Source organism: Tursiops truncatus, chromosome 14 (assembly GCF_011762595.2).
Source record: "Tursiops truncatus isolate mTurTru1 chromosome 14, mTurTru1.mat.Y, whole genome shotgun sequence".
NCBI classification, from domain to species: Eukaryota; Metazoa; Chordata; class Mammalia; order Artiodactyla; family Delphinidae; genus Tursiops; species Tursiops truncatus.
Genome location: NC_047047.1, coordinates 70,232,260 through 70,247,315, shown reverse-complemented (window position 1 = coordinate 70,247,315; position 15,056 = coordinate 70,232,260). Strand labels below are relative to the sequence as shown.

Sequence of the window (15,056 nt, the reverse complement as noted above, 5' to 3'; positions counted from 1 at the left end):
GATATTTACAGGACATTCCATCCAAAAACAGCAGATTACACTTTCTTCTCAAGTGCACATAGAACATTCTCCAGGACAGATCACATCTTGGGTCACAAATCAAGCCTCAGTAAATTTAAGAAAATTGAAATCATATCAAGCATCTTTTCTGACCACAACGCTATGAGATTAGAAATCAATTACAGGGAAAAAAAACGTAAAAAACACAAACACATGGAGGCTAAACAATACGTTACTAAATAACCAAGAGATCACTGAAGAAATCAAAGAGGAAATCAAAAAATACCTAGAAACAAATGACAACGAAAACACGATGATCCAAAACCTATGGGATGGCAGCCGCATAGCACAGGGAGATCAGCTCGGTGCTTTGTGACTGCCTGGAGGGGTGGGATAGGGAGGGTGGGAGGGAGGGAGACGCAAGAGGGAAGAGATATGAGAACATATGTATATGCATAACTGATTCACTTTGTTATAAAGCAGAAACTAACACACCATTGTAAAGCAATTATACTCCAATGAAGATGTAAAAACACCACAAAAAAGAAAACCTATGGGATGCAGCAAAAGCAGTTCTAAGAGGGAAGTTTATAACTATACAATCCTACCTCAAGAAACAAGAAAAATCTCAAATAAACAATCTAACCTTACACCTAAAGGAACTAGAGAAAGAAGAAGAAACAAAACCCAAAGTTAGTGGAAGGAAAGAAATCATAAAGATCAGAGCAGAAATAAATGAAATAGAAACAAAGAAAACAATAGCAAAGATCAATAAAACTAAAAGCTGGTTCTTTCAGAAGATAAACAAAATTGATAAACCATTAGCCAGACCCATCAGTAAAAGAGGGAGAGGACTCAAATCAATAAAATTAGAAATGAAAAAGGAGAAGTTACAACAGACACTGCAGAAATACAAAGTATGCCAATAAAATGGACAACCTGGAAGAAATGGACAAATTCTTAGAAAGGTACAACCTTTCAAGACTGAACCAGGAAGAAATAGAAAATATGAACAGACCAATCACAAGTAACAAAATTGAAACTGTGATTAAAATTCTTCCAACAAACAGAAGTCCAGGACCAGATGGCTTTACAAGTTAATTCTATCAAACATTTAGAGAAGAGCTAACACCCAACCTTCTCAAACTCTTCCAAAAAACTGCGGAGGAAGGAACACTCCCAAACTCATTATGTGAGGCCACCATCACCCTGATACAAAAACCAGAAAAAAATACTACAAAAAAAGAAAATTACAGACCAAGATCACTCATGAATATAGATGCAAAAATCCTCCACAAAATACTAGTAAACAGAATCCAACAACACATTAAAAGGATCATACACCATGATCAAGTGGGATTTATCCCAGGGATGCAAGGATTCTTCAATATATGCAAATCAATCAATGTGATACACCATATTAACAAACTGAAGAAGAAAAACCGTATGATCATCTCAATAGATGCAGAAAAAGCTTCTGACAAAATTCAACACCCATTTATGATAGAAAACTCTCCAGAAAGTGGGCATAAAGGGAACCTACCTCAACATAATAAAGGCCATATATGACAAACCCACAGCAAACGTCATTCTTAATGGTGAAAAACTGAAAGCATTTCCTCTAAGATCAGGAACAAGACAAGGATGTCCACTCTCACCACTATTATTCAACACAGTTTTGGACACGGCAATCAGAGAAGAAAAAGAAATAAAGGGAATACAAATTGGAAAAGAAGAGGTAAAACTGACTGTTTGCAGATGACATGATACTATACATAGAGAATCCTAAAGATGCCACCAGAAAACTACTAGAGCTAATCAATGAATCTGGTAAAGTTGCAGGATACACAATTAATGAATAGAAATCTCTTGCATTCCTATATACTAATGATGAAAAATCTGAAAGAGAAATTAAGGAAACACTCCCATTTACCACTGCAACAAAAAGAATAAAATACCCAGGAATAAACCTACCTAGGGAGACAAAAGACCTGTATGCAGAAAACTATAAGACACTGAGGAAAGAAATTAAAGATGATACAAACAGATGGAGAGATATACCATGTTCTTGGATTGTAAGAATCAATATTGTGAAAATGACTATACTACCCAAAGCAATCTACAGATTCAATGCAATCCCTATCAAATTACCAATGGCATTTTTTACAGAAATAGAACAAAAAATCTTAAAATTTGTATGGAGACACAAATACCCCGAAAAGCCAAAGCAGTCTTGAGGGAAAAAAGCAGAGCTGGAGGAATCAGACTCCCTGACTTCAGACTATACTACAAAGCTATAGTAATCAAGACAATATGGTACTGGCACAAAAACAGAAATATAGATCAATGGAGCAGGATAGAAAGCCCAGAGACAAACCCACGCATGTATGGTCAACTAATCTATGACAAAGGAGACAAGGATATACAATGGAGAAAAGACAGTCTCTTCAATAAGTGGTACTGGGAAAACTGGACAACTACATGTAAATGAATGAAATTAGAACACTCCCTAACATCACACACAAAAATAAACTCAAAATGGATTAGAGACCTAAATGTAAGACTGGACATTATAAAACTCTTAGAGGAAAACATAGGAGTAACACTCTTTGACATCAATCATAGCAAGATCTTTTTTGATCCACCTCCTAGAGTAATGGAAATAAAAACAAAAATAAACAAATGGGACCTAATGAAACTTCAAAGTTTTTGCATAGCAAAGGAAATCATAAACAAGATGAAAGGACAACCCTTAGAATGGGAGAAAATATTTGCAAACGAATCAACAGACAAAGGATTAACCTCCAAAATATATAAACAGCTCACGCAGCTCAATACTAAAAAAGCAACAACCCAATCCAAAAATGGCCAGAAGACCTAAATAGACATTTCTCCAAAGAAGACATACAGATGGCCAAGAGGCATGTGAAAAGCTGCTCAACCTCACTGATTATTAGAGAAATGCAAATCAAAACTACAATGAGGTAATACCTCACACCAGTTAGAATGGGCATCACCAGAAAATCTACAAACAGCAAATGCTGGAGAGGGTGTGGAGAAAAGGGAACCCTCTTGCACTGTTGGTGGGAATGTAAACTGATACAGCCACTATGGAGAACAGTATGGAGGTTCCTTAAGCAACTAAAAACAGAATTACCATATGATCCAGCAATCCCACTACTGGGCATATACTCTGAGAAAACCATAATTCAAAAAGACACATGCATCTCAATGTTCATTGCAGCTCTATTTACAATACCCAGGTCATGGAAGCAACCTACATGCCCATCAACAGATGAATGGATAAAGAAGATGTGGTACATATATACAATGGAATATTACTCAGCCATAAAAAGGAACGAAATTGGGTTATTTGTTGAGACATGGATGGATCTAGAGACTGTCAAACAGAGTGAAGTAAGTCAGAAAGAGAAAAACAAATATCATATATTAATGCATATATGTGGAACTTAGAAAAATGGTACAGATGAACCAGTGTTCAGGGCAGAAATAGAGACACAGATGTAGAGAACAAACGTATGGACAACAAGGGGGGCAAGTGGTGGTGGTATGATGAATTAGGAGATTGGGATTGACATGTATACACTAATATGTATAAAATGGATAACTAATAAGAACCTGCTTATTATTTATATTTATTTATAAAAATAATAAATAAAATTCAAAAAAAAAAAAAAAAAGACCAGCAGCCAAGGAGGAAAGAAAAGGATTCTAAGACTGTCAATTCATTAGATTAAATTACGGTGTTCAAGTCAGTAAGCAAGGGGTTTGGGAGGCTCTAGGATTTTTGTTTTGTGATGTTTTAAAGTTTTTAATATCTTCAGAGCTGAGTTACGTATTTGGTCAATCAATGACAAACCTATAGAACATCTATGATTTCAAGTTATTAAAATGAAAAAGACTCAAGCCCAAGGAATATTACATAAGGGAATATTTTGGCTAAGACAATCAGGACTTGAGTAATATCTTCCTCTGTTTCTCAAGAATAACAAAATCTACCTTCTGGTTTTGGATGCAGTGTTTTAATTGTAGTCTACATCATTAATATAAGGATGTTAGAAGGGGAAAAATGGTCTTTTTTTGGGGGGGGTAGTAATTTTGCTGGAGTGAGCTGAATAAATAGCAATAACTCTTTAGGGAATTTTTAAGAAAAAGGAAATTTTCATGATCAAATTCTGAACTAAGAAAGCAATGTAAGGTACTTTATTCTAAATTAGCACTTTACAATAAGGTAAGCACGAAAGCAAGGATTTTATATTGTTTTCCTAGCTGCAGAAGAGTCTATTCAATTCCATGAAATACTAAGGAACAAAGGACTAGTATAACAGAGTGCCTACTACGTGGTAGGCACTGTATAGTAACTTACAGGGCATGTAATCCTCAATGAGGTACTACTATCCTCATTTTTCAAATGAGAAAACTGTGGTTCAGAGAAGTGAAGCAACTTGTCTGAGATAAAATCCAGATCTGTCTTAATCCAAGGCATGCAATCATCCCACCTCCCCACTGTGACCCCAGGGAGTTAGCTAGTGTCTGATGATGGATATGACACTCAAAAACATATAACCAAATTAATGCTATAAATGCCTTTAGAGATACATATCTTGGTACTTAAACGAGAGAAAGAGAGAGCGATCTCACAGAGCAGGAAATGACAAGTTCAGGCTTAGCCTTCTCAGTAGAGAACAGTCTGGAATTCCTTGGCACAGCAGAGTGGCAACCACGCAACCAGAACCCTTCAGCGCTGCCTCAGAGCCCTCAGAGACCAGTAGAGACACATCCCATCAGGACACGGGAGCTAGTTGAGTGTCCCTGAGAAAAGGCTAGGCCCAGCACATTTCCGGCTTCTGCTACGCACACCTGCTTGCTCTGCCTCTTGCCTGGCTCGCCGGCTGCAGCCATCTTATTCACTTGCTACCTTTTCTCTAATGCTGCCACTCAGGGTTTTTCTCAGTTCCTCCAAGCTCTCTCTCCCTCTCCTCCCACCTTAGGGCTATTGCATATGCATCTACCTGCAATGTACTCCAGTCTATCAGGATTTTTAGATGGAATCATCAGAAACCGACTCTGGCTGATTTAAGCCTAAGAGAAATGGAGTGTATTGGGTGGCTCACAGAATTTCCAGGAAGGCTGCAATACGAGGTCTGGAGATTAGGAAGAGACAAAGCAAAGCTGGACAAACAACTTCAGGCAAAATCACACCCAGAACCAGCCCGAAGAGGGCTCTGTTGCCTTTGCCTCTGAATGCAATGCTCCCTTAGACAAGGATATCCTGGAATCACTGCTCCAAAAACTGAATGTTGCTACCACACTCATTGCCACCAAAAGAAATTCTCAGCTATGCTTTTTGGTATCACTAGTTCCTGATTCACTGCCTTGGACAGATGACTTTGACCAAGCCTGGGTCATGTTCCCACACTCTAACTGCAAGGAAGGCTAGGAAAGTGAGTAGGTGGGCTTTGGAGAAGCCTGCCCCTTACCAAGACTCACACCTTGGGAAGGAATTCAGGAAAGGAATTCAGATGCTAAACAGCCAAGAAGTTCCACCCCTCGTTTCTTCCCCTGCTTTGCCTTTTCAAGACTGGCCTCCTTACAGTTCAGGTCTTTGTTGAACCAGCTCCTCAGAGGCCTTCCCTTGCCCACCTCATCTTAAAAGATCTTCAGTCTGTTGTTACCTGCACCATGTTTGTTCCTTCACTGTACTTATCACAGTCGATCATCATTTATTTGGACTGTATCTTTCATGAGTACCTTGACTGCTTTGTTCACCTGTTTCCCAATGCCCCCGACCAAGCCTTACACAGATGCTCTCAGTGAACAGCTGTTGAATGAACGAGTAAGTGCATGAATACTTAAGAAGGCAGAGACTCTACCTGCTTAATTTTCTCTAGATTCAATGTAGCTTTATGTTAAAGGAGTTTCCACACATTACACTGGGAATTAATCAAATTACTTTATAGGTACAGTCACAGTCTTATTAATTAGTACAATACCATGTTCCATTTTGTATTTCCATTATTATTATAATGGAAATATTATTACTATATTATTACTATTATTACTTGAGTGGTATTGCTTATCTAATTGGCATGCGATCATGCTATGGATTTTCACTAGGCAGTTTCTGCTCATAATTGGCCACTTTTCTTACCTGAACACATAAGAGATTTAAAAACACGTTTGAAAAGGTATATCTTGCTCTCTGTAACAAATCAGGTATAATCTTGTGTGCTATTATATTGCCAAGTGTTTTCTTATAGAGAACTTCATAATCAAGATCTAGACGTGGCATTAATGACTAATGACTTCCCGGCTATGTCAGGATCTGAGATCATTAAACCTTTTCAGGAATGCTTCCCCACCATTACGCGGTTAAGTCCCTTAATGGTGCCTTAATTGGGGCTTTTATCGACTGCAGCAGCTCAGTAAATGTTTTTAATTCATCATTAGCTTTACAGTAATGAGTGTAGCCACTCAGTCGCCACTTCCAGCAAGCTGGCTCCTGGCTCCATGCCCCTGGACCTTAAACATGACTCTGGTCTAGTACTTCTCCACCACAAGAATCTGAGACCCTGACGTCTAGAGTCTTATAGATCTTTGCATTTTCCAGAATGTTCAACAGAGGCTTGGACACATGTTAATTATTACTCTGTTGAATGTTGGCTACATGAGTTCAGTGGCTATTTTAAAGTCTGTTTTAAATGTGTCTGCGTTCTCTCTCCACACGTAATGTAGTGCTTGTAAACACTGTCTATAGAACTGCATCTGGCTCCTTGTCCCACCACCCTGGGAAGTCTAGAGTTTATGCTAAAAGGGCTTATCCCTTCTAAGGGTCCTTATCCCACTCGCAAAACTGTGTACAATATTTTGTGTGTAGGTGAATTTATTCAAGGAGAGGTTGTAATTTTCACCAGCCTCTCTGAGTTAGAAAAGTTTAAGAACTACTGCTCCAGAGGCTTCTAAATCTCAAATTGTCTGTCGGAAGTATACATGCACACTACATGCACACTTCCTCTCTCCCTGTATTCCTAAAAGGGGAGAAGCAGTGGTAACAGTAATGATAATAATAGTAATAATAAACGTTCATTGGACATATACAAAAAAATAAATAAAAAATAAAGTGGGATAGGTTCTTAAAATGAGGAAAAAAATATATTTATACATATGTGCTTATGACTTTTATGTGCAAGAGAATATAAATTTTAAAAAAACAGAAAAAAAAATTTAAAAAGCAAGTTATGTCATCATATAATGGGTTTAATTTTGTTATTTCAAAATGAATTAATAAATATTTTTAAAATTTCTGTTTTAATTTCTAATATGGAAAGTATTGCTAGATATAATCCATATATTTTCAGAAACTTTGGAGTCCCTAATAATTTTTAAGAATGTAAAAAGTTCCTGAAACCAAAAAGTCTGAGAACTGCTACACTATATCATACTAGTGGTGGGATGAAACGCAGCAGGAACTCAGAGTGTGGGCTGGGTCACATTCATGTCAGAGCCTTAAAGATTTACAGACTTCTTCAAGGCGGTCCCTTGTAAGCCTCCATGAATCCAGACCATTCCCTAACTTCAGTTATCATAAGGCCCAGCCCTATCTATGGCTTTTGTCCTTGGAATTTCATAGAAATAGTTTTGCCCTCATCTCTCTAACAGGATCCCTATAATAAACTACATTTTACTGAAGCTACCTTAAGTGGCTTCCTTGTAACCAAAGCAGCCTGACCAAAACCATATACATGCATCTGTTTTAAATATGAACCCTGATCAACAGGAACGGAATGCTTCTGTTTCTGTATCAAACTAACTCTACCTCGTGATCTTTTGGTTTGACGTAATTTGATGGAAAAATTCCAGTTCTATCTCCGATACTTCCTGTCCACCATTCTCCATCTTTCTGGGTCACCAATATTTCTTCACCTTCAGTGAAAGTCAAATCTCCAGGTTCTGCACTTGAATACGGATAAAGTGCAATATACTCTGTAGGAAACAAAGCAAAAAGAAACTAGTTTTGGTTGCAAGATTACAGAAGTAAAAAAAAAACAACTGTTGATCTCCAAGATCTTGACTAATTTTACTGTAAAAGCCCTTGTGACTTAAGGAAACTTAATGTAAAGAGATGTTAAGGTAGAAAATGGAATGAAGTAATTATTTAATAATTTCTTAGAAAAAGATTACGTCTTTGACTGAACATAAAACTTTATCACAGGGTTTCTTTTTTCCCCAACCGTATCGTCATCACCATGATCATCACCATCATCATCACATGTCACAGAGAATAACCCCAAAACTACAAATAGATATCAGTATCTTTACAGAGAGTCAAGACATGAAAAGTTTTTTTAACCTTCTTACATATAATCTGCTAAATTCTTTTCTCTTTAATTCTTTTACATACAGTTATGGAAATGCCCACTATTCAGCTGACATCAGTACTAGAGGCCAATTTCCATCACAATGGCCCAGCTCCTAGCACAGTGCTTGGCACAGAATAGATGCTCAATAAATATTTGTTCATGAATAACCTTATGGGAAATGTCTAAGTTTTTATACTGGCTTTGTTTTTTTGTTCAGATGATTACTAGTACTTAGAAGAAACAGTCAATGACCAGGTTTTAGAAGTCTCTTTTTCTTTCTTCTAGTACTATTTGTATTTGTTGACATGAAATTTGCTCAGTAGATCATAACTGGAGATGGCCAGAACCAGTATCCGGAAACTATTTACTATCCACATTTCCATATTATTCAATTTAGCTGACTTAAGAAGATGAAAAATGCTTACAAGATTAAGGTATGTTGCAACAAGCCAGGTCCTTTCCAAAATGCTCCTTACCACTTTCCTAGGATCATTCCACTGCAGTTATTCCACAGTAAACCTCTGGTTGCAGCCTTGCTGGTGACTCGAGTTCCCTAACCTTTCACAGCTGAGCCCTGGCTCATACCTTTCCCTCTGTCCACCAAGCGTTCTCTTCGTCACTAAGCAAGAACTTACTCATTGTTTAAGATGATTCAACGTGGCCACCTCTGTGGATTCACAGGTCCTACTCAAAATTATGTTTTTGTTCATTCATTATAGAATTTATTACAATTACATGCCTAGCCTTCCCATTTTACTGTGAGCACTTGGGAAACTATTTTATTCATCCGTGTATATTTCAGGCTCTAGCATACAATCTCTAATGTAGTAGATACTGAATAAACTGTTTAATTTACCATTAAGCTGATTTTCTTGAGCAATATAAACAAAATGTACTTAAACTGTTCAACTAATTTTACAGTGAATATATAATTCATTTATAAACCTACACAACTATTAAATAACAATACTGTCTGAAATAAGGGTGGACATTTTTCAGCACAATATCAAAATTAAGATACTCAAACAACCCAAAGGGCAATAAAAAAATTCTTTGTAATATTTATGATTAAAGTGTATCTTGATTTCAAATCCTACTTAATGATTTATATGGTACACTGTAATTAAAATGCAATTCAGGGGGCTTCCCTGGTGGTGCAGTGGTTGGGAGTCCGCCTGCCGATGCAGGGGACACGGGTTTGTGCCCTGGTCCAGGAGGGTCCCACATGCAGCGGAGCGGCTGGGCCCGTGAGCCATGGCCGCTGGGCCTGTGCGTCCGGAGCCTGTGCTCCACAACGGGAGAGGCCACAACAGTGAGAGGCCCGCGTACCGCAAAAAAAAAGAAAAGAAAAGAAAATGCAATTCAGGGAATTCCCTGGCAGTCCAGTGGTTAGGACTCCACACTCTCACTGCTGAGGGTCCGGGTTCAATCCCTGGTCAGGGAACTAAAAATCCCACAAGCCGCGCAGTAAGGCCAAAAACAAACAAACAAACAAACAAGTGCAATTCATAAACAACTAAATGTACTGAAATTTCCTTATATTCTAAACATCTATAATCTAGATATATAATAAAAGGAAAACAAAAGACTTCATGTTATCTCATTGCAACACTTATCTATGATCTTATTTATTGAGGCAGTCTATGCTGAATTTTTATAGTACTGATTTTCTAAAAGCGTCAAGTATTTTCAGCTATATATTTTTTATATCCTCAATATTCATGTGAAATAGAGCGGGAGCAGGTTTTCCTAACCTCACTTTAACACTGAAGACACAGAAGTAAGGAGAGTAACAACTGTGGGAAGTCAGTAGCTAATTTGACTTCCATCTAATTTATAAATCGCCAAAAGCTCACCTTCTCCCACTGTAGAGGCTGCAGAGGTAGGTTTCTTGTTTACAGCTGCATACAAAGCTTCTGGTCTGCCAAATATACACACAAGCAGATTAAAAAAAATAATAAAATAACAAAAAAAAGACATCAACAAGTAAATAAAAAAGGTGATTTGATGAAAACAGGAGGTTTTAGCAGTGCATTCTTTTTAAGGGCTAAAATTAATTGAAATATTGTCTCAGTACACAGGCTAGAAATACCCTCATATGCAAAATCCTAGTGGATTAAGAACTGCCTACTTACAAACGACTTAATTTTTTTAAATCTACTGAGGTAATTTCAATATGATTTATAAATAGTTTTTCAAATGTGAGATATTTTGCCTTTCTAAAGTAACTTAAAAGACATGAGGCATTGGTAAATGGGCAGTTATTTGGTAAAGCACACATGGGACTTGGCTTGGTTTAGAGAAAAATAAGGGCAGTATATAAATTTTACTACTTGTTTAGAGCACGGTACATTTAAAAATATGTAAAAATAACAGAACTTTATTTTTACATTTTGGAACATACATAGCTTTTATTTCCAACTTAACCCAGGAAACTGTTTTCAAAAATCTGGAAAACTGTGGCATTTTAAGAACTAGACATCTGTAGAATACATCAGGGCTCCCCAGGACCTGTGAGTAAATTGTATAGTGAAGCAGTTTATAGGTTAACAGAGGGGACCCTTACTACAACTCATGGGCACACTGAATGGACTGCCTTGCTGAATTCTCCATTACCGCAGCATTTCGAGTTGCATGCCTTATCTGTTAGAAAAGATCAGTAATTGAATGAAAAGTTAGAAGAAATGCCCTTTAAGGCATTTAAACTTAATCCCTTTGTGTTTAAGTTTTCCTTCTCTGTAAAATGTCATGGAGTTTAAATAAGATAATTACTATAAAGGGTCTAGCACAGTGCCAGCATACACATCAGCTACGTATTATTGTTGTTCCTGTTATTACACACTCTAAATCTAAAATTCCATGTCAGTCTGAAAAGTAAAGTTCTGCATTTGAACTGAAAATTGATGTATAGAACCTTAGCACTGAAAGGATTTTTAAAGGTTTTTTAGTTTATTATTTTCATTCAACCGATTAAAAAACTAGAGACCAAGCAGGTTACCCCATACAGTCTGGCAAAAATAGCAGAATCAGAACTCAAGGCTCTTGATTTCCAAAGACCCCGTTCCTTTTCAATAAATCATTTTGCTTTTCTATTTAGATCAATTTCCATATAAAACACAAATGATAATTACCCACAGCTATATTAGAGTACTTACTTGTTTGTATTAAAGATGTTTGATGACCTGACTCCCTTACAGACTGGGAAACAAAGGCCAGAGACCTTATCTGGTTTTGTTTTTTGTTCATGCAAAAGTTCATTCATTTGACTGTCCTTTCATTCGCTTCTCTCCTCATTTACTAAGTAAATATGATTGAGCAGCTACTATGCATTAAGATCACACTAGGTATGGAAAAACTGAAAAATGAACAAAAAAGACGTGAATCCCACCCTCCTGGAGTTTATGACCTAATAAGGGATATAGGTAAGAAAGTAAATAACTACAACACAGTGTGTCATGAGCCGTAAGAAACGTGATGTTCAGGGAACTCTGGAGGCCCAGAGATGGGAACGCCTCACTCTGGCAAAGGCGAGGCCCTTGGTATTGATTTGTCTAAATATTGACAATTTACAGTAAATAATAAGGGAGAAACCTCCAAAGGAAATGAAAAATAACTTCTCTAACTGACCTGATGTTAGTACAAAGAAAGCAACAGATCTAAAATCTTAAGCACTTTGAAAACTTTAGGAATCTGAAATAACTAGATTAAAAGATGTTCAAAAATTGGACCAAATCATCTGAGGTATGATTTTTTTACTCTAGGAATCACCCTTCTGATATCAAACTCAAGCATAAACTTTTAATTTTCCTGCACAGCCAACTGTACTGTGGCTGACTCATCAGTGAAAATACCAACATCCACGCCTCATGTAAACACACAAAAATGCTTACTCTTGGGCTTCCCTGGTGGCGCAGTGGTTGAGAGTCCGCCTGCCGATGCAGGGGACACGGGTTTGTGCCCCGGTCCGGGAAGATCCCACATGCCGCAGAGCGGCTGGGCCCGTGAGCCATGGCCGCTGAGCCCGCGCGTCCGGAGCCTGTTGCTCCGCAACGGGAGAGGCCACAGCAGCGAGAGGCCCGCGTACCACCCAAAAAAAAAAAAAAAAAAAATGCTTACTCTTCCCGCCTGACTTCACTCCCAGGGATGATTTTGACGTAAGATTTTGGAAACCATCCTCTTCCTCCATGCACCTCCCCAAACCACCAATTTTCTTGCTGCTCCAAGACAGTAATGATGTCATGTTTTGAGAAGTTCAAGTGGTTATCTTTCTTTGCAGTCCAGGAACAAAGGGCCTGCGCTTTTAGGTTTTCTACAACCTGTCCCTGTGAAATCAAAACCACAAAATTAAAAACAAACAAACAAAAAACACAATGGTAGCCATGATTTTTGTTTTCTAGTATATAACATACTTACTGTTCAAACAGCAGACCAGTTTGGTGTGGTGGTGACTTAATATCAATGGTGACTTAATCTACTAACCAACTTAAAATTATATATGACAGACAACCACCTGAATAGCCTTCTGTGAAGTTAAAGACCCAACAGCTACCATTCAAGGAAACATCTTGGCACTAAGTATCACAGGTATGGAAGGTAAACCCTGGGTATGCAAGAAGTGTACTCATAGATCCATCAAGTATGTATCACAGAACAAATGAAAAGGGGAACCCTTTCTCTCCTCCAGTTTCCAAAGTCTCCTCACTGCAGTGGATTCTGTTTATTCCACTAGGAGTGGAGATGCAGTTGTGATGGGCCTCCCTCCACTTTTCTGTTTTCTGTTTCATAACGTCTTCTTATTCTTATTCATCCTTCTTTCTTTCCTTCTTCTCTCAGAGGAAGTAGTGTTTTCATTTTGTTGATAGGGCTAGCCTCTTCACCTGTGCTCTAAACTTTCTATCATGTCCTCCCACCTTCTAACAATATTTTGTAACACTGTGATTTCTCTCTTGAATCTTTAACTTTCCACTTCTCTATTTACTTCTACTTCTTAAAAAATATTTATTTATTTATTTGGCTGTACTGGGATCTTAGTTGCTACATGTGTGATCTTAGGTTGTGGCATTTGGGATCTAGTTCCCTGACCAGGGATTGAACCTGGGCCCTCTGCATTGGGAGTGTGGAGTCTTAACCACCGGACCACCAGGGAAGTCCCCTTACTTCTACTTCTAACTTCCTTAAAGAAAGAACAGTCTTAAACTTGCTTTCCAATTTCACCCCTCAGTCCATTCTAATTTAGCTTCTGTAACCATCACAATACTGAATCTCTTGACAAGATCATTGATAACATCAGAGCCAAAAGCTTCTTGCAAACCCTTACCTTCTCTGATCTCTGAACAGTGCTGACATCACTAAAACCCCTGCAGTTCGTGAAGTTCACTCTCTGGTGATTGATGGCTCCTCTTTGGTCCAGTCTCCTTCCCTTCCTGTTTTACATGATTTCCCTAATCTTATTTATGCCTATGATTTCTCAAATCTGTATCTTAATTATAACTTTATCTTTTGAGCTCCAGACTTGTAAATCAAGCTGCCTGCTGGGCCTTCCCAGCAGGTTGTCCCTCCTACAAATACCTAAGTTGCACGTCTGAAATGTAATCACTTTTAGAACCCACAAAACCACTCCTCCGGTACTGCCATCCTCTCAGTTACTCAAGCTAAAGACCCTGAAGAGGTATGTTTAACTCCAACTTCTTCCTCACTCTTCACATTCAATGAATTGCCAATTTTATGCTGACTCCTAACACTCTTTTAAGTCCATCTCCTCTTCTATATATTTTCATTACTGGTTCACATCATCTGTTACTTAGCTATTGTAATATCCTCCCTTTGTTGGTCTCCTCCCTTTGCTTCCTTCCACAATCTGGCCTCTATACTACTGCCAGAGTTATCCTTCTAAAATATACACTTCAACTCTCCTCTTAAAAACCTTCATGGGCTTTCCACTGCCAGTTGCTTAGCATGGTATTAAATGCTTCACAAATAAACCTCAACCTCTCCAACTTCACTTAACCCTTTCTTCATGAATCCTGTACTCTAGCCACACTATAAACAATACTTGTTTCCTATAAACTCCTCTTGTTAACATGCCTCAGTGACTTTTCCCAAATTGTTCTTTCACAGGAATAACTTTCCTTCTTTGTTTGGTGAAAGCTTGCTCATTTTTGAAGGTTCGACTGAAATGCCTTACCTATTGTGAAGCCTGCTCCAATTCCCACAGATTGAATTGAAATGCTCTCTCCTATACCCCTCAAGATTTCATAAAATATCTTTATTACAACACTTCTCATACAGTTATTTATTTATATGTTTGTCTTCATTAGATTGACTTCTTAATGGCAGAGGTTTTTTTTTTTTTTTCCATTAAATTTCTAGCACATAATAAATGCCTGGAACCTGTGGTCACACAATAAACATTTTTTGAGTGAAGGACTCTATTCTGATGAAGTCTGCGATTTCTTTTTAATAATGTTAACGTAACAATGCTGGCATCTCGGTTACATCCAAACCAGAGGCTAAACATATATATAACACAGTTCTCACACAAATGACTTACTTAAGGAAAACACAAACAAAAAAACCCCAAGCCCAAGCTCTTCTTACAATAACTACAAATTAAGACTATAATCAGATTTGTAAAAATGATATTTTGAGCTCAGAAACCTTAGCTGGTAGCAACTT

At 37.8% G+C, this 15,056-nt stretch overlaps 1 protein-coding gene across 11 annotated transcripts in view; it reads right to left on the bottom strand.

The window, feature by feature from the left end:
• The window catches only part of ITSN2 (intersectin 2), a 161,299-nt gene that overhangs the window by 49,632 nt on the left and 96,611 nt on the right, over positions 1–15,056 (bottom strand). For all 11 annotated transcript variants that reach the window (XM_019943133.3, XM_019943132.3, XM_019943139.3 and 8 more), the window contains 3 exons: positions 12,498–12,703; positions 10,238–10,302; positions 7,838–8,004 (listed from right to left, as the gene is read on the bottom strand). In XM_019943133.3, the coding sequence (XP_019798692.1) occupies positions 7,838–8,004; positions 10,238–10,302; positions 12,498–12,703 (438 nt within the window). The remainder of the gene's footprint in view (positions 1–7,837; positions 8,005–10,237; positions 10,303–12,497; positions 12,704–15,056) is intronic.